The following is a 24,341-nucleotide window of genomic DNA, read 5'->3' as shown; positions in this document are numbered from 1 at the left end:
ATTCACTGCCATACTTTTTGCATATGTAAATAGCTACATGTATGCAGCTGTCCCATTTAGAAATTAATGCAGCACTAAAATTTAAATTATACCATGATCCCCCCAAAACGTGCACGCTGGCCAGCGTGCCCGTTGTAAATCGAGTTATACTAATGGAAAAAGGTCCGGTCGCCCGGACTTTTTTCCATTAGTATAACTCTTTTTTTTTAAACACTGTCTCGCTATGTTAAATGGGTTTAACATAGCGAGACAGCTTTAAAATAAGCAACGGAGATCTCCGTTGCTTATTTTAAAGCTGTCTCGCATGTTAAACCCATTTAACATAGCGAGGCAGTTAAAAGCTGGAGAAAGCAAGATCTCCGTTGCTTTTTAATCTCGCTATGTTAAATGAGTTTAACATAGCGAGACAGTTTAAAATAAGCAACGGAGATGTCCGTTGCTTATTTTAAAACTGTCTCGCTATGTTAAACTCATTTAACATAGCGAGACACTAAAAGCAACGGAGATCTTGCTTTCTCCGTTGCTTGCTCAACTCTGATGTACTGCGCAGGCGCGCAGTACATCAGAACTGCCGCGGATGCCAAGACATCTGCGGAAGGGCAGTAAACAGGCATTATACTATGCCATTATTTAAGAAAAGTAACAGTTTCTTTTCTTAAATAATGTCATGGTATAATAGCAATAACCCACTTTCGCCCTCGGGACCAAACCACGCCAACCGTGGGTAAATTTAGCATTACCCACACCCAGGCGTGGGTTATTGCTATAATAAACCCCTTTGGTGAAACCCAAGTTTAGGTCTGTAATAAAAGCTGTAAAGCCATTACACACACAAATAAATCAAACTCTCAAGATGCCAGAAGTACTCTTGCTAAACTAAACAAAGAACTCTGGACCCTGATCTAATCAACCAAAGCCAGACATGAGGTAAAAATAACTACCCAGTCAAAGGATGACAACAAAGTCTTCAATCAAGCCTGCAGCACCTTTTTTGTACACTTCACATTAACACCCATAGCTCTTTGTGATGTCCAGACCTTTTTTCCTCCTGGTTTCTTTAACTAAGAGACTTGCCAGCTAATAATAATGGTGTTAGAAAGGGCAAGGAATTATTAACAAAATGATACTATAGTTATTAATCTATGATGCCCTGCAGTAGAAAAATGTAATCACTATTACGTATTCATATTTTGTTCATATTTTCATAGCTGAGAGACTTGCATTCTGTTGAGGGGTATAGTATGAAGTGAAATGGTGAGAGACAGGAAAATTCATAGTCAGTGTCTATTTATACCACACTGTACTGGAGGTATTGATTGTTGTTAGTAATTCTGAATTGTAAGCAATATTTGCATAAGTACTTAATACTTAAATAACCAAGTTATTTACAAATTCTAGCAAGGTATCACAGGAAACCTTGGATGTTGTTGAAGAAAACTATCATTGATATTTGCACTGTAAGTTGTACATCTTCAGTGATATACATTATTATTTGTATTGCTAATTATACAATTAAGCATACATGTTTACATACTTTTGTAAATGTCTGTGTAAACATGCACTTAGGAATTTATTGCTGTCATATGAAATGTTACGTCTGCTTAACAGAAGATTTTTTAACAGTGTATGTCCAAGTTGTGCAATTTCTAAGATATGACATTTTTTTGTTATAGCTTAGTAAAAAAAAAAAAAACATAACTCTGGGTTTGTATGCATTATAATATATTGTAGTATTTATTGAAAAACTATGAATGCTCTTATTATTATCATTGTAAAAAATTATTCTTACTAATAATATTCCTCTTTGTACAGTTTTAGTAGCTTTTGTTGTTCACAAAACATTTACATGTGTTTGTCTTATGCTTTCTTGGTGGATTTTTCAGAAACTGCTGTGCAATGCAGCGGTACGTGTAGGTTACTAGATGTATGACATTCCACACTAGTAGGTGTTAAGGAGTTAATTATTTTAGACATCAGAGAAATGATGCCCAGTACGTAGCAAAACCGGTAGTAAATTATATCACTTTACTGGACACATAGGACAAAACTAGCTCACATTTCACCCACCAATACTCTTCAGTTACATACCCACAAATCTCCCAAAAACAAGTTCTCAAGACATTATCCAAGGCCACGAACACTATGTCTCTGGGTTAAGAAAACCTATCAGGCTGCCTTTTGTTCAGCCTAAAACATAACTTGTCTAACCCCATACAGAATCTATTCAATATCAGCTCCAAACAGGCTTCATGCCAGATGAATGGAGGGAAATAGCAGTCATTCTCTTGCACAGAAATGGGGCTTCAACGAACTCTGGTAATTATCAACCCATAAAGCCTGACCACTGTCATCTGTAAGGCTACAGAAAGGATCATTATGGAATTTATAAATAAGGATATAGATTACCTACAGACTTTTGACCCAACCCAATTCAGATTCGTCAGAGGCAGGCTCTGCCTCTTTAACCTGGTCAACTTTTTCAACAAGTTACTGAAGCAGCAGATGAGAGCAAAACAGTGCACACAGCTTATTTTGAACTCGCTAAGACATTTAGCACCATCCCACAACCTGGTATCGTAGATAAACTCTCCCAGTAAAATGTCAGTCTGTATAACTCATTGGGTAGCAAATCTGAAAACCAGTAAATCCTACAAAGCTAGGGTGGTTGGCTGTGTGACGCCCGTGCCCTGGCCCAGCAATCAAGGAGCCTCAATCCTCACCACTGACACCAGAGATGGCGACTCCTGGAAGAGGAAAAGATAACTAATACACACAGTAAAGTACAATTTCCCTTAAGTGCACACAGAGATCACAGTCAGTCTGGGGCTGGTTGCTCCCTTGCTCACCAGGTTCCCAATAAGACTCCCCACTGGCACAGCTATAGGATCCAGATCTCAGCCTAGCTGGCAAGCTAACCTCCAGTACCCTCTCTGTCCATCCAGTGCTCCGTGTCCCTGCCCAGGTAGCGGACACACACCCACACCTTGAGATAAGTATTTATACAACTTCACAGACACTCCTGGGAAAGGCTGACACAGATTCTCCAGCTGTGCCCTTTTACCCAGACTATACGGTAGTAATTACTGCCACCACCAGCTTATTAATTTATCAGCTATCCAAAGGCCCTTAAAAGGGTGTCCAATTATTGCAATGTTATAATCCAATGGTTGTATGACTAACAGTCAAGGCTTAATTTAGAGTGACTTAGTTGTTGTGTCTTTCGGCTTTTCCCAGTTAGGGGTCGCCACAGCGGAACTCCGGTCCGCTAATGATTGGCAGTAGATTTTTACGTGCCGAGTTGCCAGCCCTGACGCACAACCTTCAACGAAGGTATGCCCATTCACACATGTCTCCACACAGAAGACGCTCTAGCTGAGAATCGAACAGGACAACGTCTTACAGTGAGGTGACAACGCTGCCACAGCACCACCACTGCAGTAAAATCTGTAAATATGCAATGTACTTTAGAGGTTAAATTATCTCTACATAAACCAGCCACAAGTAAAGGTTTTAAAATATGTAATAATACATAATTAAAACACAAGACAAAACTACTACAGTACAATGCTACTCAAGTTCAGAGATCACACAGAAACTTAAAACAATATCGTCGGAAAGATCTGATTTCAAAGAAAAATACTTAGTAAACTTTCTTCTAAGTTTAACTGTTCCTAAGAGAAATCACAGTGCTATTATCTTACTTACATACATAAAGAGCAAGCAGTGCTGAGTTAGATGTCCACGATCAAAATGCTTACAGTCTCTCACTGAACAATAGTTTTTAAACACTAACCAACAGCTCTGCTGAGGCCCTCCAAAATTACATCATTTTGACACTTAGGTTTTCTCAGGCCACAAACTGCATTATTTAGCAAGCTAACACCTGCTCAGAAAACTACAACAATACAAGGCATTTCACATATACACTCTAGCAGAAACCAGAGCAATAAAGCACCTTCCACTTGTAAATTCTGGCCCATAACTTTAACCTTAAAACAGTGGGCATGAAACCTTCATCCAGAGCCACTGGAGCAGACTTGTAAAACATCAGAGAGATTCATAATATCTTTTCAACTTCTAAAGACACATTTGAAATGCTTGACTTTCCTTACAGCAGATGGCAATGTTGCAACAATCTTGAAGTTCACACTTTACAGTGTTGTCTTTCATTTAAAAACACAAGCCTGTATTTTACATTTATTTATACAGTTGATAGAATTATGTATCAAATTCTAAGTAAAATACACACAAACCGAACTTTAAAACAAAATAAAAATTGATGCCAATGAACCAAAGAGAGACAATAAATCCAAACACAGGACTGCAGATATAACGAAGTTAAGCACTTTCACTCACTTTAATTCACATGAGCTTCATCAGAACAAAGTTTCTTTCATTCAACATCACTTAAATACTATTTGACATTGAATCACATGACTTCCATTAAAAATTTTAAAGAAATCTTCCTATTAAATTCTAAATGTATCAAATACAAAGCAATTGATATATGTAAATATATATAAATAAAATACTATGCTTACAAAAATATTTATATGTGTATATTTCAGTAACAAATTTAAATATGTAAATAAAATACACTTGTATCATATTCTTTTTAACTAGGCTGGCAGCCTTCGCCCATCTTCCTCCAATCTTCACAGGCTGTACCTCCTGCAAAAAGTTTGTCACTAGTGTTGTACCCCAAGCTTTAATCCTTGGGCCACTCTTCTTTGGCATTTACTTCTCTGAGGTCAAAGCTAGTGTTAAAAGTTTGTGGTTGACCAAATTTGGAAATGATTGCAAACTTGCAGCCATTATAAACGCCCAAGAGGACACAAAGATCCTCCAAGAATGCCTGTTCCAAACAAGTAGCTGGTGTCAAAGCCATGGACTAAAACTAAATGCCGAGAAGTGTATAATCGTATAATTTAGCAAGCATGACTCCCCTTGTAATTATAATATTAACCACACTCTCCTGAAAAGTGATTCTGTAATTAAGGATCTGGGAACCTGTGTCAGTGATGAATTGTACTTTGATCACCATGTGTCCACTGTTGTAAGGAAGTCCATTTTCACTGCACAGCTTGTATCTAAAGGTATTGGGTCCAGGTCCAGGGATGTATTTATTTCACTGTACTCTGCACTCATTAGGCCAATCATTGAGTGTAATGCCCCTTTTGGTATGTACCTGTCTAAATGCTTGCCACAGCTGGAATGACCACAACTTTTTCTCATAAAAAAAAAAAAAAAATCAAGGGCCTAAATCATAAAAATTATGCAGGCCATCTCAAAGCCTTGCCCATCTTCTCAGTATTGTACAGGCTACTGAAAGACAACCTCTTCCTCTTGTACACACGTCAACAGACCATATGCTGTCAGGCCTATTACACATTCACAAGTCCAGTGGTATCATAAACACCCACTCAAGGGATCTCAAACTCTTTTGCAAAATAAATGCAACATGTTAAAGTGATAGGCATGTATCGCTAAGAACACCATTACTGTGGAACTGTCTTCCACTTCACATAAAACAAAGTACTTCTCTTCTCTATCCAAGTGTAATTTAGATGAATGGATGGGTAACTGCAAATTAATTCGTGGTTTGGCACCCCTGTACTTCATAGATAGTGGAAACATGCAGATGCCCCAACACATCTTTGTTCTTGCTGTCTCTGGATTGTTCAAATGCAAAACCTACTATGAGATCGGCTTCTTCAGATCATCACAGATCTGTTGAATAGTAAGTAAGTAACTCTGAACATTGCTACATGAAAGACAGTTGGCAATGGTACTAATAACATGCATTTTTCCAGCACTGTAATTGCATTTTCTTGTTGCCTCACAGCAAGAGGTTCTCCCGTTCGATTCTCGGCTGCAGTGTAGGGAGTGCCTTCTGTATGGAGTCTGCATGTCCTCCCCGTGGTTGCATGAGCGTTGACATGCGTAAAAGGGCATGCCTTCATTGAAGGTTGAACGTCGAGCTGGCACCTCTGCATTCGTCAAAATCTACTGCCAATCATTAGTAGACCGGAGTTCCACTGTGGCGACCCCTAACCGGGAAAAGCCGAAAGACAGCAACAACAACAACAACAATTGTAATTGCATTTTCTGCCCTATCCCTTGTCAGGAAATCTTCTGAATATGTTCATCTTTACATTTCGGTGTTTTCACTTTCAGTATATTTGTTGCTTTCACTATGGCTTTCTGGTAGTCTTCATACCGATAAAATAAGCAGCAGTTTACAGATGTTTTAGCTGATTTAGGTAAGTTTGCAAAGTTCTTATTCAGATGAAGCATTTTGGGAAACCCCTGTATGGAGCTTATTACTGCTCACATGTGCACATCTCTTTCTTGTCGCATGTATCTTTACACAGGCATGAGCAAACAGTGTGAAGTGCAAGCACACACTTTTTTTCTTTGTTTGGTGTGTGCACTTCTACAGTTCACTCAGCCTAGTGCAAACTCACAGCTACCTGAGCTGCTTATAACCACGTTCTATCAGGCATTGTTCACAGTTCTGTCTCACTTTCATAAAAGTGCCACCATTTTGATTCTTGACTTTAGACTGTGAGGATGGCTTCTATAACAACTCAAATCAGAACCACAATATATTGTTTGAAGGAGACACTGTTCCTGTACTTTATACTAGCAAGTACAGAGAAATACTGAGGGTGAGACAGTGTGAACCTTTCAGTAAAATCAACATGTGGACTGACTAGGTAGACCACCTAAGCCAGGAAACTGGGCTACCCATGACAAGTGAACAATGTTGCCACAGCTATGGTGATCTGCAACGAGACAGCCACACCAGTTTGCCTGCATGATAGCAGAAGCGAGAGGGGAATATCCAGAGTATTTCAGTAACTACCTTCATAGCTGCTGACAGTTCCATACTTATACAATGAGTATCTTTTTGCTCTGCTGCTTTTCTCCTTCAAGATTTGTACTGTGTAACTGAGTATTTCACTGCTACTGTTTCATGTAATGGCTATCAAAATGGAGCGCACAGAAAATATATTTAAAGTTGGGTTTTTGTTTCTTTTCTTTGTTAGATCATGTCATTACTTTCCTCAGTAATTTTCAGTATTGTACATCTCTCCATACAACTGCATACATTAATGCTGCACTTTATGCCCACTTAGTTGGGAGACACAGGCACCTACACATATGGTCAGCAGGTTTTACTGTCAAGTGTTTGGTTTTTGAACTGATTTGCTGCAGCAGAGATGCAAAATGTTGCCAGCTTGTAATTCAGGAGGTGGCCCATACCAGACCTGTAGCTGTTGCAAGACATTCACATACCGGGTTTGTATGCTGCCACTCTTCAAACATGCTAACAGTGTCCTGTTACTTCTCATCTTTTGTTTTGCAGCCTGGGGTTGGGAGGGTGGCCTAATGGTTAAGGTGTTTGCCTTACAAACACAAGGTACAGGGTTTGAGTCTCACAGGGGATAATTGGCTAGGCATTAAAATGGCTTGCAGGGGCAGTTAGCCTAGTACTAATCTATAAACCTAATCTATGAACCTGGGAAGACAGCTAAATTAACAGATGTAGTTAACTTCGGGAGGCTGAAGTGCATGGTCCACTGACCATATATATATTATATATTAGGCATATATTAGGCAAATAGTCACAGGGATCATAAGAGGCCTAGACACATAAATCTTTAACTTGCCGCACTTAAAGTTTTTGCCACCCTTAATAGTGCCCATCACCTTAATCACGTCAGGTTATATGTGATAAGCCTGGTGTAAATTTAAATGTACCTATCCAGTAGTCAAGTTTAGCCTGAAAGACAGAATAGTACTTTGCTTGGCCTCTGGTGGTAACTTGTTCCATAGGCTCGGAATACATTGAGTTAGGAACACATCCCCTCCAGACACTCTTGTTTATTTGTTGTTGTAAATTTAGGTCCTTAGTATGTGTAGAATCACTTGTTTTTGCGAAGGAATACAAGGTCAAATAGGATTAGATCTTTAATGGCTTAAAAAGCGAGACACTGTTCACCTCTGAGCAGCTGGTAGGCTTCTGATTATAAGGACAGTTGTGCTAATCTGTCAGGATAGTTAAAGGATTTAAGACCTTTAATTTTGTGGTTAAAATCATTAAGGTCTTTCCATATAAGTAATATGCTTGAATTTGATGTACCAAAGTGGGCATTATATTTGATAATGGGTTTGATAAGGGAGGGGTACAGTGAAAAGATGATGTCTTTGGATCTTGAATATATTCCCTTGGAAATTAACTGGGATAGGTGAAGGACTGTCGTAGAAACATGATCAAATGAGAGAGAGGTGTCCACATTAGTAGCCTGGTCTGTTAGGATTGTATATGTTTGGACAAGAGTACCACTTACAACATATGAGGGGGACACAGTTTTTTTTTTTTTTTTACTAAATGTTCTGTGCTGTACTTTTTGCATTTAACTTGATATTGATTTCGGTATGTCAAGCATGTGCATATTCCAGCCCTTACTACGGTTGTTTAGTGTCTGTGAATGAGCAGATAATAGTGCCCAGCTTGCATTAATCAAAACTTGGTTAACCACACTTCTGCAATACTGGCTTGAATGCCTGCAAAATAAATGCCAAAGAGGACTATGCCCATCACTGAACCCTGTGGTACCCACTAGTTACAATTTTACGTTTAGAGAGGACACCACCATATTCATGACTTTGGATCTGTTGGATAGCTGATTTGCAGTCCAAAGGACAATATAGGGGTTTACATTAAGTTTGCCTAATTTCTCAATAATACCAATATGGGGATAAATCAAAAGTCTTAGCCAGGTGGCGATAAGCCTTGTGAACAGAGTGACCCCTTCCCATAGCCTCTGTTACTTTTTCAGAGATGCTCACTAGGTTCTGGAGACTGGACCTGTCCTTTGCAAAAGCAAACTGACATGGCATCAGTAGCATCTAGATCAGTTCAGTTTCCAGTGTCTGTGTGATATCACATAAAATATTAAGCTAAAGATTATTGTTTAAAAGATGTCTGCACTTTTTTGGTATGGTAAATAAAGCAGTAGCTGAAACATTATAGTGTGTAGCAAAATAAACTTTACAGGTAATAATATTATTATTGATTACTGAGCAAGTGGTGTAGAATACCTTTTTTGATATTCTGTACTCTGTGTGCTATTGGCTGGACTACAAGTCATAGTATTTAATTTAGAATAAACTTTTGATACATCATTTATTTTCTACCTTGTCATGAAAAGTAATAGATTGTGCCTCAGCACACATACTTCTATTGAGGTAAGTATTATGGGCTTCCCTGTTGATGCAGGTTGCATATCCTCCACCTAGGGAGAGCAACTGGGTTAATTAGCACAAGTGTCCTTATATCAGGATCCTGGCGAATATACAAACAACCCACATTGCTTTGTGAATGTTGGCTCTTCCCCATCCACAAAATAGCTCTCAGCCTAGTGGATATTAGTAGTGATCCTCACCATCAGGAAATGAATGGGCTGTGGTCTTAGAGGGAAGCCTGATGGTCAGCAGGCATGTGGGCAAAAAGTTAAAGAAAAAAGTAAAAGTTGTTTTCCATTATTTCATTGCATGATGAAATACTTCTGAAAGTATGGTGCCTTAGGTTATTCCACTGATGAAATCTATCACAATGGGTGCTGTTTATGCAGCACTGAAATATCCAGATTCTGCTCCGTTTCTTTCCAAGAAGGCAGTTGCGGTTTGTAAGTCCTAAGCAGAGTGCAGTAGATTTGAATGAATGGTCCTAAGGTTGACTCCTGGTTAATCCTTCTGGTTCTATATAGGTCCCAGAGACTACAACACTACTTTACTGTGTGGTTTGGAGTTCAAGGCACTGGATGGGATGGACAGGAGTGTTCTAGCTATATGTCTTGCCTGTCCTGGCTGCTTTGCTCTTTAGTGTACCAGCACTGGTAAGACCATCACCTTTTTATGATTCTGGAGTTAAGCTAGAGGTGGTTGAGATCATTAGCCCAGTTTATGGATTGGGATTCCATGTCTCCAGCTGTAATCGTGATTGTGCTGGTGATGCGACTAGGACATCAGACTCCGATTGCACAGGATGGTATGGCTGAGGCTGTTCTTTAAGTATAAGCTTAGACAGGCTGTTCTTGATGCCACTTCCAGGAAGAGGTCAATTTTTGGCAGGCTTCAAGAGACCTTTATGTGAATATTAACCACAGTGAAAAGTCTCTGTGACAACCCCTAACCCTTGCTGCTGCTTCCATGTCAGCCAGCCTAGTTTCCTAAAGAAGCAGCAGCTCCCTCATAGGACACGGAGGACCTGTAAACATTGGATAGTCTAGTTCTGCCTAACTATCTTAAGAGGATGACGTTTTCACAGCTCAGCACTGTTTTGGGCTGGAGTTCCCCAAATGCCCCTTAGCTTAGAGGGCTTTCACCAAGGATTGGTGGGTACTTAACATGGACATGGATGGCCACATCTTAAAGTTCTTGATATCTTCTCCAGAAAGTGATTCACTCCGAGACCAAGCCATCTTTATAGAGGTATTGAGATAGGTCTAGAATTTAGTCACAGTAGCTGTAGAGACTATCCTGTGAAGAAATGCCAGAGTTTTACTTTCTCCTTTTCCTAATTCTCAAGAGAACTGACCTGACCATCTTTAGTCAGTCCATATGAAATATCAATTCTGGCTAGTGATCTAGTAGATCATGCTGCTTTTTCTGCAAGGCAGCTGAAATGGTGTTGTTGGACATGATTGATGCCTTGTGGACGCATACGTGCCTTGATATCCACACAGGAGATTCATTTGAATCACTGTAGGAGAGCAACACACCAGCACAAAATCTTGCAGTTTAGACCTCTGTACTCAAAGTATTTACCAAAATACTAGCCTATTGTGATGAGAGCTCTGCAAGAGAAAAATCTCCATGCTTGCTCTTTTATGGATGATTGGCTCCTTTTTGTCCTTTCAGGAAACCTTTTGGTAGCATCCCAGGTGTGGGCTACCCTCTTTTTATAATGTTTGTTGGTTTCCTTTTATTTTGTTTAGTTTTTGTCATCTTTATTAACACCACACATTGCATAGTGACATTAGATTGCTCAAGTCCTGTCTTCCCTGAAATATCTCTCGTTTTGAACAGTATTCTGTATGTATTGCTCCTATAGATTCCATTTATTTCTATGTAGTTTACTCCTTCCCTTTTCTAAAGATCGCACCTCGATTTATTTTTCTTCATTTACAACAGTCAACAATTGTATTACAGTTGGTTTTGCATTGGATTTCCATTTCCTAGTAATTGCTTTTTTGGCAGCCAACAGCATTAAACTTTGTAAATCTTTATTTTGTCTAGGCAGTTCAGTTTCTATATCCTAGATCAATATCATTATTTTTATTGACATAATTTGCTCCCCCAACACTTCTGTCAAATTACCCTGTTGGGAATTTCTAAAGTCTGTCAACTCATTGCATTCCCACCCCCCCAAAAAAAAAAAAAAATATATATATATATATATCTCCAGGTAACTTTCTTTCCCCATTACATTTCCAGCAATTGCTGTCTATCTGTGGAAAAATTCTCTGAAGTCTAGTTTGCGTATAAAAGTGGCGGTGCAAACGCCTCCATGCAACAGTCCTAAACCTTCTAGATGTCACAAGTTTGAGACATGCAAATATTCTCCCAGCATTTCTGTGTATATTGCCTTTCCATTCTCCTTTCTCAGTCTTTTCAAACCTTTTCAAATTGATTCTGAGAGTTGCCATGCCATGCATTAGTTTATATGCCCTACTATTATCCTTTTTTAGTGCAGTTTCTGTTCTGTACTCGACTGTAAACTCAACCAGAGCTGGACTTTCATTTAACATTCCCATATCTCTTTCTGCATGCCTGCACTTTGTCATCAATCCTTAAAACCTACAGCCGAACGTCTGCTGACCTGCACTCTAATTTTCTCTCCCTGTTTATTTGTTCCAGTTACCTAGGTTCTTTTGCTAATACTCACTAATGAAGTACAGCTCCATCTTGCCTATTTTCTGTGCCCCTACTTGCATTCAGCCCTGTTGGTCAACTCTTTTTTTCTGCATTACCATGTTGGATTAGTTCTCAAAATATTCCCTGCTACTTTATACTTACAGTACTCTGTGTGGTTGTTACTTTTTTCTTTAAGTACCTGCATCCAAAATCCTACTGTGTCCTAATTTCGTGACCCCCCCTATTGTTTCTACATCATTTATTTTCATTTTGAGTTGTAGTCTTTTATTTGTGTTATGCATATGAGTTTTAATTGTGTTGTTCTAAAGCATCGCTTCAAATCTGGTAATCTTAAGCCACCGTTTTCTGTGAGGAGAAGCAACTTATCCCACTAACTTTTGCCATCTTTTCCTCCCAAATAAATTCCTTCAATTTTTTATTAATTATGGTTCACAGCTTCTTAGGTTGCTAAAAATATGCCTGGCCTGTGTGCAATACTAAAGGGAATAAAAACATTCTCACTGCTTGAATCTTACTAACCATATTCAGCGTCAAGAGCTTCCAACTTCTCACTGTTTGTATTATCATTTGTTTGGTTTCTAACCACATATCCTTAGCTACCACAATAAAATCCTTTTTAATCCAAACAACTACTTCATTTTTATCATGCCGCTATAAATATGGGTATTGCTGAACCAATTCATGTTATGGGAACATAGTTTACTGCTATATCCTTTGTTATATCCTATAAACCTTGAAAATGTGTCAAAATGTTCCACAACACTGAAATATTCTTTTTCTGGGTTTATAAAATACAAAATAATATAATCTGAAATAAAGATTTTTCTTGAACTGTACCAAATATACATTTGAATTTGTGAGTCTCTTATTTCCTTTGCCAATGACTCTAAGCATAAGGTAAATGACTAAAAAAAAAGAGAACACCTCTGCCTTATTCCTGTATTCAAACCTGGCTTGTCAGAGAAGAATCTTGATTCTTACCCGTGAGTCTTTACATTTGTTCCGGTTTAAACCCATTATTCTGTCAAGAAATACAAATGTTGCCATTGCCGTACTCATAAAATCCCTGGTAATTGTTGAATACCTTCTCTGTATCAACGCTAATCAACAGTAATGAGTTCTTATTGCACTTTACTTCCCTTTGGATCATCATTCTGTTAATGTTGTTGAATGTTTGTCTCCCCTCCACAGAACCACATTGATCCATAGCTATCAGTTTTGGCAACACCTTGACAATTCTTTTAGCTAGCAAATACTTGTATACTTTATAACCAAAATTTAAAATTTAAACTGGTCTATATGTTAGATTTAAAGGGTCTTCGCTCTCTTCGGGTAGTAGATGCTGGTTCTGTCCCTATTTTTAAAATATTGTTAAAGCCTTCCAGGTCATTCCCTTTTTTTTCCTCCTAACATCCAAATGTCCTCAGGAAATAGCATCTGTTCTTGGAGACGTCCCTTTTAAGTGATTATGCATCACCATTTTGATCTCATCCTCTCCTGTGTTAGCTATTAATTCTTAAGCCTCATCTGATATATTGAAGTCTTCCATAAATGTTTCCATTTGTGTCTTTTCTTGGTTCCCCCATTCCACTGCTCTCTACAGACTTTTATCGAATTTCCAAAATGTCTTTAATACCTGTGTAGCATCAGTTGTTATTTTTATGGTAATTGGCTCCCTTAGCTTGGCAACACCCCTTTTTATACTCTGGTGCCCGAGTCATTCTGCTATATTTTTTGTGCTCTGGAATTGTTAGCACTGTTGCTTAACAGCGACCATTTAGGTGATATCTTTGTCACCCTTCTTCAAAGATTTGCTGTAGTAAGAGCAGAGCTGGACACTTTTCACAGTCAGTCTTACCCACAGTGAAGACCCAACAGGTCATAATTCTTACATCTTGGATGAAGACAAGGTGCTTATGCTGTACTGGTGTCCATGCATTTCATTTAAACAGAAATATGATATTCATGGTGTCCACAAGTATTCATAGTTCTGCTTAAATCCATGAAAAATATGTTGCAGTAGCCAGTGAAGTATCTGTTGCTGTAGAATCCTCACTCTTTCGTGATTCTTTTTTGGGTCTCAAATCTATACTGCTGGGCTTTGTAGTAGTGTAATAGCCACAACATTGGTAGTGTGTGATGCCCTTTCCTTTAGCAGTGCCCATTCCATGCCCTGATGATTGGAGATTTACTGGTAGGATAGAAACTTTCCCTTGTGATCCAGGAAAGTGAACCCGTAAGAGGTAGGGCTCCACTTCAGCTAGATGGGACACTGTTTTTTTGCCCTCATGACTCTGGAGAGGGAGGTGCAGTTGGTGCTACTTGTGCTGTGATCCGCTATCTAGTCTGTGATGTTTTGCCTAGACATGGAGGTTATATACTGGTACCCCCTCTGCAGAGAGGTGCTGTGTGTACATGTGATGCTTGTCTGGCATTGAGCTGTAGGTAGGAGACATCTTCCTTAAAGTTGACCATGTCCTGAGAGATGTGCATGTGATTTACTGAGCTGTAGCTTTAACCCTCTCATGTATCTGACAATTCAAGAAACCCTTTCTTGTCTGAGCTTCTGTAAATGAAGCACCTCCAAAGCTGACCTTTTCACCTGTCAGGATAATATTGTCTTTTCTCCGTTCTCATTGTTTCAGCAAGTAAAAGGGGGACTTGATGGTCAACACATTCGGGGAGAAATATATGACTTTCCCCCATTCCTTCGGATTTAGAGCCTTATTACAAAATTCAGATAAACACCAGGCTGCATCCTTGTTGCCCTCTATTAATCAAGAAAGTTGTGCTGTTAAGTTGTCAGGTAATGGGCTGTGCAGACATTATACAATGATGGCTGATAATCCATTCATAAATGTGCATGCTGATTGGATAGCCCAACTAGCATGTCCGTTGTAAATTGACCATATACCATAAAGTATCATTCAGCAGCCAGACATTTCTGTTGGCATATGCTATGGAAGACAGAGCAAAATACAAGAAAAATCAGATATATTCTGCAGAAGTAAAGAAACAGAAGCGTACTGGATTCTCCTGCTCTGTTCCTCCTTAAATCTCATCAGACTCTCGTACATGTTATATTAACTGCGTGGGTGTTCACAGTATGTCATAGTTTTGGTCTTTTCTGCTAAAAAAAGGTTTCTGGGAAGCCAGTGGGGATGGAAGTCGTTAAATAATGGTAGACAATTGTGGTTTACGCTTCATATCCTTTAGAAAATGCATGCTAGCAAATGACTCTCAATCCTTTAACTTAAGTTTCTAATAGCAGTGCAGTCTGTACCTGTTCTTGGACATTTGTATCCTACTCCCCAGATTGTTTGCTTTGTCCAGACTCCTTGCATTAAAAAGATTCTCTTTTCTCCATTGCTTCTCCTAGCACTGCACTGATGCACTGTGCAATCTGTGTGCGTGACAGAGAGAGAGACACCTTCAAACTCCATCTGTAATGCCAACTCAGGTTTTACTTCAGTAGAGCATTTAAGTTCATAATGTTAGCAGACTGTTTGTCCCATTTGGTTCAGGGAAAGGCTTGCATTTGCTAATCAAACTCTTTCAGTATGGATTGATGTCTGCATTGTTTTTTACCATCAAGTAGTGAACTACCTATTGGAAAATGCTGCTACAAGATGCGAGTCCATTAGTGGTGTGGCTGCTTCCAGGGTTCGCTCCAAAAATATTCCTATCGCTGCCTGTCGTGATGCAGCTATTTGTTTGACAGGTCACAGCTTTACAAAAAAACTTTGTTTTGATCATGATCCCATGAGTTATTCTTCTTTGGCTCCTCAGTATTATGCCATTTGGCCTTCTGAGCTTTTTTCTTTTGCAGTTTTTGTCTTCCCCAGAGGTTCAATTTTCTCTACTTGGGATTCTTCAGAAAATTCAATCATTGCAGATGGTGTCTGAAGTCAGGTGTTCTGGGCTTGCGCTCACTGTATCAGTTGGATTGCAAGGGACTGTGCAGTGGATGCTTATTGTTCTCTTTGCTGTTAAGAGAGTCTCTCTATCCAGTGGCTGTTAAGGGAATTACATTAAACCAGAAGAATATATGTATGTATCCGCATATACTGCCCTTTGTTTCTCATCTTATAGGTTGTAGTTGCACAGTGGTTGTGAGTCAGACTGAGTATTGCAGGGGCTTTTCTAGCCCTGCTGATGTAACTTGTGATGCAGTGGGATTTACCAACAGGAGCCAAACATGTTCCTTCGTAAATTGCCTTTGCAGTCTCTTGCCATTTTTTTCTAAAATGTTCTGACTGATTCTTATAGTTGTCGTGCAATATTTTATGTGCTGTACCAGTTGTCCCTTTTTTAATGGCAGCTTCTGTTTTAGACTCAACTAAAAACTCAACTAGAGTTGGTCTGTCACTTAACACTTCCCTAATCTTGACAGTGGCCCCTTTCAAAAATAAATAAAAATAAAAACACTTCTGTTTTTGCTTCATGTGGATAGTCCTTTAAATTTAGAGCTGTTTTTTGTGACTCAGGAAAGCTGTAGTAAAACACCAGTAATTGTGTATGGGAACTTAGAATAATCTGGCATTTTTAATGTGGTCAGTTGAAGATACTGCATGCTTCTCTCCTGTAGTTTTGAGCTAAAATGATCAGCTTTAGTTGACCCATTAGGTTACATGTAAGAAGAACTTAAAAGAGGGATGCTTCATACAGAAGACTGAATTATTCACTGAGCTCTCTTACTAGGCACTTAGAAAATAACATGGTTTCTACTGTTTAGGTCCGGATTTCCTGGAGCACAACCTGTTTCCATGGATAAGCAGAATATCAAATTTTTGGAGCAGAAACTATATAAAGTCAGCTGGAAAGCAGATGGAACAAGGTAAGTTTTCTTGCTTACAGGAACAGAGATTTTACATTTCTTGTCCACCGTGTCACAATTCTGTTTGTGTAGATCTTTCATATGTTTGAATACTATTCTCAAATCAATTTCTTTGCTAATTAAATTGGATACTTTTATGGCTTAAAATTCCGAAATGTTTTCTCCCGTTATACCTCATGAAGTCCCAGACTTCTGATCGCTTCTGTCTGCTACCCAGTGTGGCTCTTTTTTTGTCCCTTATATAACCCATCAATCTAAAACAGGTTGAAAATATTGGTGGGTTCAAAGGTCAGGTTACCATACATCGTAGGCATGGTCTGACATTAATGACTGTCCTTGCTGGATTCTTGGTTGAATGTATCCTTTCCACTGTTATTTTTGTGAAGATCCCATGGATGAGTGGCCATATCTTTGTCAACTCGTGCTATAAAGCCATCTACAGGTAACAAGAGGATCTATTAATCCCGTAGTACATAAAGTACTTTTTTGTCACTCTCACAGTTTGGCCCATGAACCTGGCTAGCATTCATTAAAATTTCTATATTTGCATGCTTTATACGTCTACCAGAGTTGTTAGATATTATGAGCAAGTACTGTCTCTATAAGGTACATGATGTCAGGCTTTTCCATAGGTGCCAGTGGTTCAACCCTGCCACATGTCAACTGTATAGGGAGAAGATTTAGGACTTCTCTTTAACCAAAAGTAACGAGGTGATTGAGAGCACCCCACATGGTGACTGATGGAATGGACTTCTGCACAGTCTCTGCTGTAGGTAGGAGCATCTTCACATGGACCATAGCTAAAATGGTCATTCAGAAGCTAAACCTGTAGAAGAGAAGTCCATTTCTGAAAAGGTCTTGGTGTCTGTAGGTTATGAGCTCATCCTCAGTTAATGCGTATTTGAGGCTGCACCATTCATCTGCCTCGGGAGAGGGAGACAAGACCAGAGGAAAATAAGGACAAGGAGGAGAGAGAGGAGAACCTTGTAGGAAGTGTCAGCATCCAGTGAGGGAGGAAGGGCTGCCTGTAAGGACAGTCAGTTACATGGGTGACTGAATCCCTATGTTGTCCCGTTATACTCCACACCCTGAAATATTTGTTGAAATGCATGACTAGGAGGCTGGGTGCATGAAGGGAAAAAACAAAAAAAGGCTGATAAACCAAAAATGATATCCTGTTACCATTTTACTTTTATCTGTCTAGCAAAAACTACAACCATCCAGGGTGGGCGAAGGAACAAATATCTCAGTGGTGAAACGTATTGGATGGACTTAGTTATATCACCACTGGGTACAAGTACTGTTTAAACCATTTAGAAATATTATCAATGATTTTTTTTATCTCTTGTTAAAAAAAAACAGTGAGCATGCAAGCTCTACAGTAGTGAGAATATTTTTAAACAATATTTAAAACCATGAATGAGACAGGAAGTACAAGGCTGCGTACCATTTTTTCCCCTAATTGAAGTGTCAGTACTTTTGTTAAGAAACTTTGACATCCTTTACCTCATTGTGCTGGAAAAGAGGTACTTGGTTTGACATAGAGCTGCAGGTTGTCATTATGGGCATTGAAGCAGTCCGTAACTTTAAAACATCTTTTAGAGTTCTATCTGCTTCAAATGTTATCAAATATCAAACAGAATCTTATAGTGCAGAAACTAAAAGGCACCAGACATACTCCCAAGAAAATTTAAACAGCATTCAAAGGCTTTATCATTGAGCAAAAAGGTACAGTCTGTCCAGTAAAGGATTTATTCAGTATTTACCAAGTGTAGCCTGCTTGTGCCATGAAGAGATTAAGCCCTTACTGTGACCCAATCAGCCTATGTTTAATTAGTTGTCTTGACTCTGGAGAAGCTGAAAGGCTGAGAGAGAGGAATAAGGCAGAACCTATTGATCCTGCTTTTGGGTGAGGGTGTGGTGCTTGCCAAAAAATGGAGTCTTTGGTAGAGAGTGGTGATTACTGAAGGCACTTTGTCTTTAAACGGTAGCAAAGTGAATAAGAAAATGCTCCTTGAGAATGTCTGTTGCAAGCCATCACAATATTAGGTTCATAGGTTCATAGGTTCATACTAGGCTATCTGCCCGAGGGCATTTGCAAGCCTAGCCCATCGTTTTGTGGCTTACGCCACCCCTTTAGTATGGGGAACTGTACCCATTATTTTGCTGTGCCTCTGTCGAGCAGTGACACTGAGGTAATCCCTGGGGTATATCTGCGATCTCCCATCCATTGGTCAAGATTTCTCTTGAACAAGGCCAGCGAGGTGCTCTGCCTCACATGTACCGGGATTTTGTTCCACAGCATAGGGAGTCTTTGGGTGATGAATATATCCCTCCAGCACGTCCTATTAATAGCCGTGTCAAGGTTTAAGTCTCCCGTCCTTGTGGCTCTGATGGATCTAGATTTTTTGATGTGAAGCATATTCATCAAATCTGGGTTTGACATGGCCTTGTATGTTAGGCAAAGGTCACCTCTGAGCAAGCGGTAAGCGACTGAATAGAGCTGGAGTTCTTTCAGTCGGGCAGCATAGGACAGATTTTTGAGACCCTTTATCCTTTTGGTGAGGAACTTTTGTGGCCTCTCCAGCTGCTGCAAGTGTCGGGTCAGATACATTCGAATGGGGCATTGTACTCAATCATTGGTCTGATGAGTGATGAGTAAAGGGAGACTATGACCTCCCTTGATCTAGATGAGAATCCCTTCATGATAAGGTGGGCAATGTAGAAGGTCTTCCTAACTACTTTAGCTACATGGGTGTCGAATGACAGACTACTATCAACCTGGGTCCCCAGGTCCCTGATAACTTCTTCTGTGCTCAGTGGATTGCCACCTATTTGGTAGCTAGGGGTAACCTTGTTTTTCCCGAAGGGTATGACTATGCATTTTTGGCATTTAACTTTAGGCCGTGGCTCTAGCACCAGTTATCCGCTTCTGTGAGACCCTTCTGAAGGATATCTGTGTCAGGTGTGTTTTCTACTATGGCCCAGTTTGCAGTCATCTGCAAACTTTGTCAGCCATAACCCTCCTGTGTTTGCTTGTACTGAAAAGTAGATGCCAAACAAGAGTGGGCCCAGGACTGAGCCCTGTGGGACACCACTTGTGACAGGCTTTGAGTCTGACATGGCGCCAGCAACTCTGACCCTGTGGGTTCTGTCACTCAGCCAGTTTGCAACCCATCTTGTGATGTATGGGTTGACATTTAAGCTGATGAGTTTTTCAATGATACCCGAGTGGGGTATTGTATCGAAGGCCTTAGCCAGATCGAGGTAGGCTGTATGGACTGCCTTTCCCTCATCAATGGCTTTGGTGACTGTTTCAAAAAGTCAACCAAGTTTAAAAGGCATGATCTGCCTTTGACAAAGCCAAACTGGGTTGGATCCAAAGTCTGCAAATTCCCTATGTCTTTATTTATGAGGTCCATTATGATCCTCTCCATGGCTTTGCAGATAAGGCTTGTCAAGCTAATGGGCCGGTAATTTCCAGGGTCGGTGGAGGCACCGCCTTTGTGAAGTGGTACCACAGTTGCAGTGCGCCACTCCTGGGTGCGTATCCAGAGGTAAGACTTTGATTAAACAGCTGTCCTAGGAGTGGGTTTAATTCCACATTGAGTTCATGGAGCACTCCATCAGGTCCCTTGGATGCTGTGTTTTTTGCTTTGGAGAGCGCCATTCTCACTTGGGCGCTGTAAATGTTTGGAGCGCTGCAATCGATTGGTTTAGATAGCTCTCCCTTTGGGGGGGGGAGAAGTTTGCACTGAACCTGTCAGCCAGTATCTTGGCAATGTCTGTAGGATCAGTAATCTTCACATCATTTTGAACTAGCTCTGAGCATATCTGGGAGTTTCCTCCCAGGTTTCTAACATAGCTAAAGAAGGCCTTATGATTGTCTTTTGAGTCTTTAGCTATTTTTCTCTCGAAATTTGCTTTGGATGATTTTATGAGAGCTCTTAGTTTTTTACTTATAGTGATCAGGGTGTCTTACCTTTTAAGGATTTTGCTCTATCTTGTAGTAGCTTCCTCCTTTTGTTGTAGAGTTTGTTTATGGCTGGGGTCCACCAGACTGGACGCTTGCCTTTGGTATAAAGAGTCTTTGTTTTGCTTGGGATTGCCTTATCCATGCAGTCCTGCAGGTGCTGGTAGAAGGCATTTGTAAGTGATTCAGCGGCTTGAGTACTGTTTTCTGCCGGCTCGTGGGCCTTAAAGGAGACCACACTAGTCTTTAGAAGTGTGAAGTCGGCTTTTGAGAAGTTCTTTACTGTGATCTTTTTATTTCAGGTGGGGGTGGGATGAGGACCTCCAGCGAGATTAGTTTGTGGTCTGATCTCACCAGTGAGAGGTACACCTCCGGTGTTGAACATTGTGCTCCCATGTTCGTGATGATGAGATCAAGTATGTTATCTCCTCTTGTGGGGATGGTGACTAGTTGTTCCATGGCATTTGAGTTTATGAATTCCAGGAACTTTTGGGCTAGGGTGTTTGGGCTTGAGTAGTGTTCCCAGTCTATATTAGGGTAATTGAAGTCACCTAGTATGATGGTGTTTGGTGATACATTTATCCCCTCTAGTGTTTTCAGGAAGGCCATGTGAGGTTCCTGAGTTTGTGAGGGTGGCCTGTAACATGCTACAATTTGCAGAGCAGTCTTGCCTATGGTTAATTGCACCTGGATGGTCTCCGATGCATCGTGCGTTGCCACCAGTCTTGAGGTGTGGGTGTCCTTGATGAATATGGATACCCCCCCCTCCTTTCTTGGTATTGTCCGGATTTTGGGGCCGGAACGCATGATATGAGGTAAAACCTGATAGCGCTGGGGTGCTCTCAGGAGCCTTGAACCAGGTTTCTGTCACAGCACAGACATCGATGTTCTCCATACTGAGAAGGGCCTCGAGTGCGTGCATTTTGAGATTTAGACTTCTGGCATTGAGCAGCATTACACTTAGTTTTTTTCCTTTTTTGTGTTCTAGGGTGGTAGGTTTATAATTTGAGCCTTGCCTAAAAAAGGCACTATGGGGGTGGCAAGAGCCTTTGCCAATATCCAGAATCCCAGGGTGACAGGTGCAAGCCGTCCCTTGCAGCAGCGTGGCTTGTCCAGCATGTCATCCCAGGCAGACAGACACTGGATCCCCTTTGAATGACACCAGTGTTTAAGCCAATTGTTAAAGCTGATCATCTTATCTCTGTATTGTGGCATCATTCTTGGTGAAGGTAGGATACTGCTCAAGGTCAGGGTCATACCTGCCTGGGCTACATAATCAGAGAGCTCCTCAATGTCTCTTTTCATGTAGTCCAAGGAGGTACGTCTCAGGTCGTTTACACCAGCGTGGACAATGACTGAGTCATATTTGTACCTGCTGTTGAGAGACCTGAGTGCTTGCGTTATGTGGCGGATTCTAGCGCCCGACAGGCAGCTTACTGTGACCTTCTCCTTACTCAGTCTGGTGAGCGGGACGCCAGTGTGTCTGACTATGGAGTCACCAATGACTAGTGTGTCTGGCATTGTGTTTGGCCTTAAGGGCTGTGCCTGTTTGACACTCTGACTGTGAGGTCTATGTGTTGCAGGTGTTGTGTTCTGAGGTGGTGGTTGTTTGGGTGTCTGCTTTGGTGGCCTCTGCTGTTTTGGTAGATTTTTGATCAGAGCCTCCGAGTATGTCTTTGTGTGTTTATGTGTATGATTTGAGGTTGTAATGGTACTATGTGAGACTGGGTCTATAGTGTGTGTGGTAACCTTCTCCTCCTGACTGGTCTTGCCAGTCCTATGTTGAGAGAGCTCAGCCTCCAGTTTGGCTGTATAGTTGCATCTCTCGCATGTATTTGTGTTTTGTGGGAGGAGGAGAGGGTTGTCTGTGTACATGAGGCAATTGTAACATTGCCTCAATATTCCCAGGTTCACCAGCTGAGCAGGAGAGGACACTATGTGAAGGGACTGGTAGAACCCCTCCTGGTTCCCAAAATGGACTATCATTTGACTTATGCCCTGGGTGGCACAAATAAGCTGTAAGGCTCTCCTTTTCTGGTGGAATGACTGCCCCCATTTGGCAGACTAGACAAAAGCTTGATGATTGTCAGATGATTGGAGGAGCCTAAAAAAAAGATAAAATTTGCCTCCACCCTTCTCAGTATTGTTGTGCCACTGGAGAAAATGCAAGAAGTCATTGAAGGAATTAAATACTAGCGCTTTTTATGGCCAGTGAGATGTACGCATCTTTGTTCAGTGCTGCCCTGAATGAGAAGAGAAGCCCAGCTCTTCAAAATTTACAGCAAACATTCTCTTTGCATAGCATTTGTCATACAGCTCAGTGATACAGGGTAAGAAATTGAACATATAGTTAAAATAACTCTGTATAAATCCAGAACAGTACAAGTATACTAGAGCCGAAAAGTACAGAGAATGTAATTCATTACCAGCAAGCACTCGAGAGAATAATGAAACACAAAACTCAGTCCTGTCGTAGCTCTGCAATGTTAAGGACAGCAAAAAAGTTTAAAAATGTCAACAGTGATAAAAACAACAGTTCCGTCAGTTGGGATGATGATGTAGTATTCAGGTTCCCAGAAAATGGATGTAATGGAAACAGAAAATGATTTCACATGCATTGCCAGTCGGAATAAAAACTGTCCCAATGGAAAGGTTAGCAAACAAATCAGTACCAGTCATCACAACACAATTATTTAAAACGCAGCACAGTGTCACTCTTATTCAAAAGAACAGCAAAGATCATCTGAGAAGTAGCCAAAAAGACATAGAAATTTGTATGCGGTTACCAGAAGTCACTTAAAATAGCACTTGGGAGGAGACACCAACTACCATCAACTAAAGTAATAGACTAAGGAGTGTTTCGCGTATACTTTTTTTCTGCTACAGGTAAAAACAGCTGCATGAAGCACCAAGTACAACAAAAGTTAGAATACATTGTGTAAAACTGTTGCAATAACTCAAAACAGTGTCTTAAAAACAAAAATAAAACTGTGTATAACAATGAAATAATTAAATCTAAGCATATGAACCAAAAATAAAATAAGTCTATTAAGGAAGACTTGAAGAGAAAAGAAAAATGAATCAAATTATGTGGTAGCTAAATAACAATTTGCAGGTATACTTACAGCTAAATTGAACAGTAAAAAATATATATTTAAATATGCAGTTAACTAACAAAATACTTTTTCATATTAAAAATGTAAAAAGAAATCAAGATTTGATCAAGTTAAGTTGACATCAAAACATTGTTAAACTTTTTAGATATTACAGTTAGGATTTAGGAGGGAAATATAAGCTAGTTGCTTTTTCCATAGGTATAGCATGCATCAAAGACATGAATACAAAAGGAATTGTGTGGTAATAATACTATCCCTAAATTGTGTAACTGCCTAAGAATGAGTATGAAGCACTTTGTAATTTACGAAATACAGATTTAGTAATTAATTAAGCTGATAAAGGGGTGCAATACTTCTGATGAATAGAATAGATTATATTCCCACGAGTAATTTTGTTGATATCAATGATGGCTTTACTAAAGTAAATAGATCATGTATAGATGATAAATGTTTTATATGATTTACA

The 24,341-nt window shown here is 40.0% G+C and overlaps 1 protein-coding gene across 1 annotated transcript in view; it reads left to right on the top strand.

Moving 5' to 3' along the window:
- Positions 1-24,341, top strand: part of RNGTT (RNA guanylyltransferase and 5'-phosphatase) — a 2,413,358-nt gene that overhangs the window by 701,479 nt on the left and 1,687,538 nt on the right. The window contains exon 8 of the mRNA XM_044066976.1: positions 16,685-16,786. Within this exon, the coding sequence (XP_043922911.1) occupies positions 16,685-16,786 (102 nt within the window). The remainder of the gene's footprint in view (positions 1-16,684; positions 16,787-24,341) is intronic.

The sequence above is a fragment of the Protopterus annectens genome, chromosome 1.part0 (assembly GCF_019279795.1).
Source record: "Protopterus annectens isolate FY-2018-M chromosome 1.part0, PAN1.0, whole genome shotgun sequence".
Lineage (NCBI taxonomy): Eukaryota > Metazoa > Chordata > Ceratodontiformes > Protopteridae > Protopterus > Protopterus annectens.
This window is presented reverse-complemented; position numbering and strand designations above follow the sequence as displayed.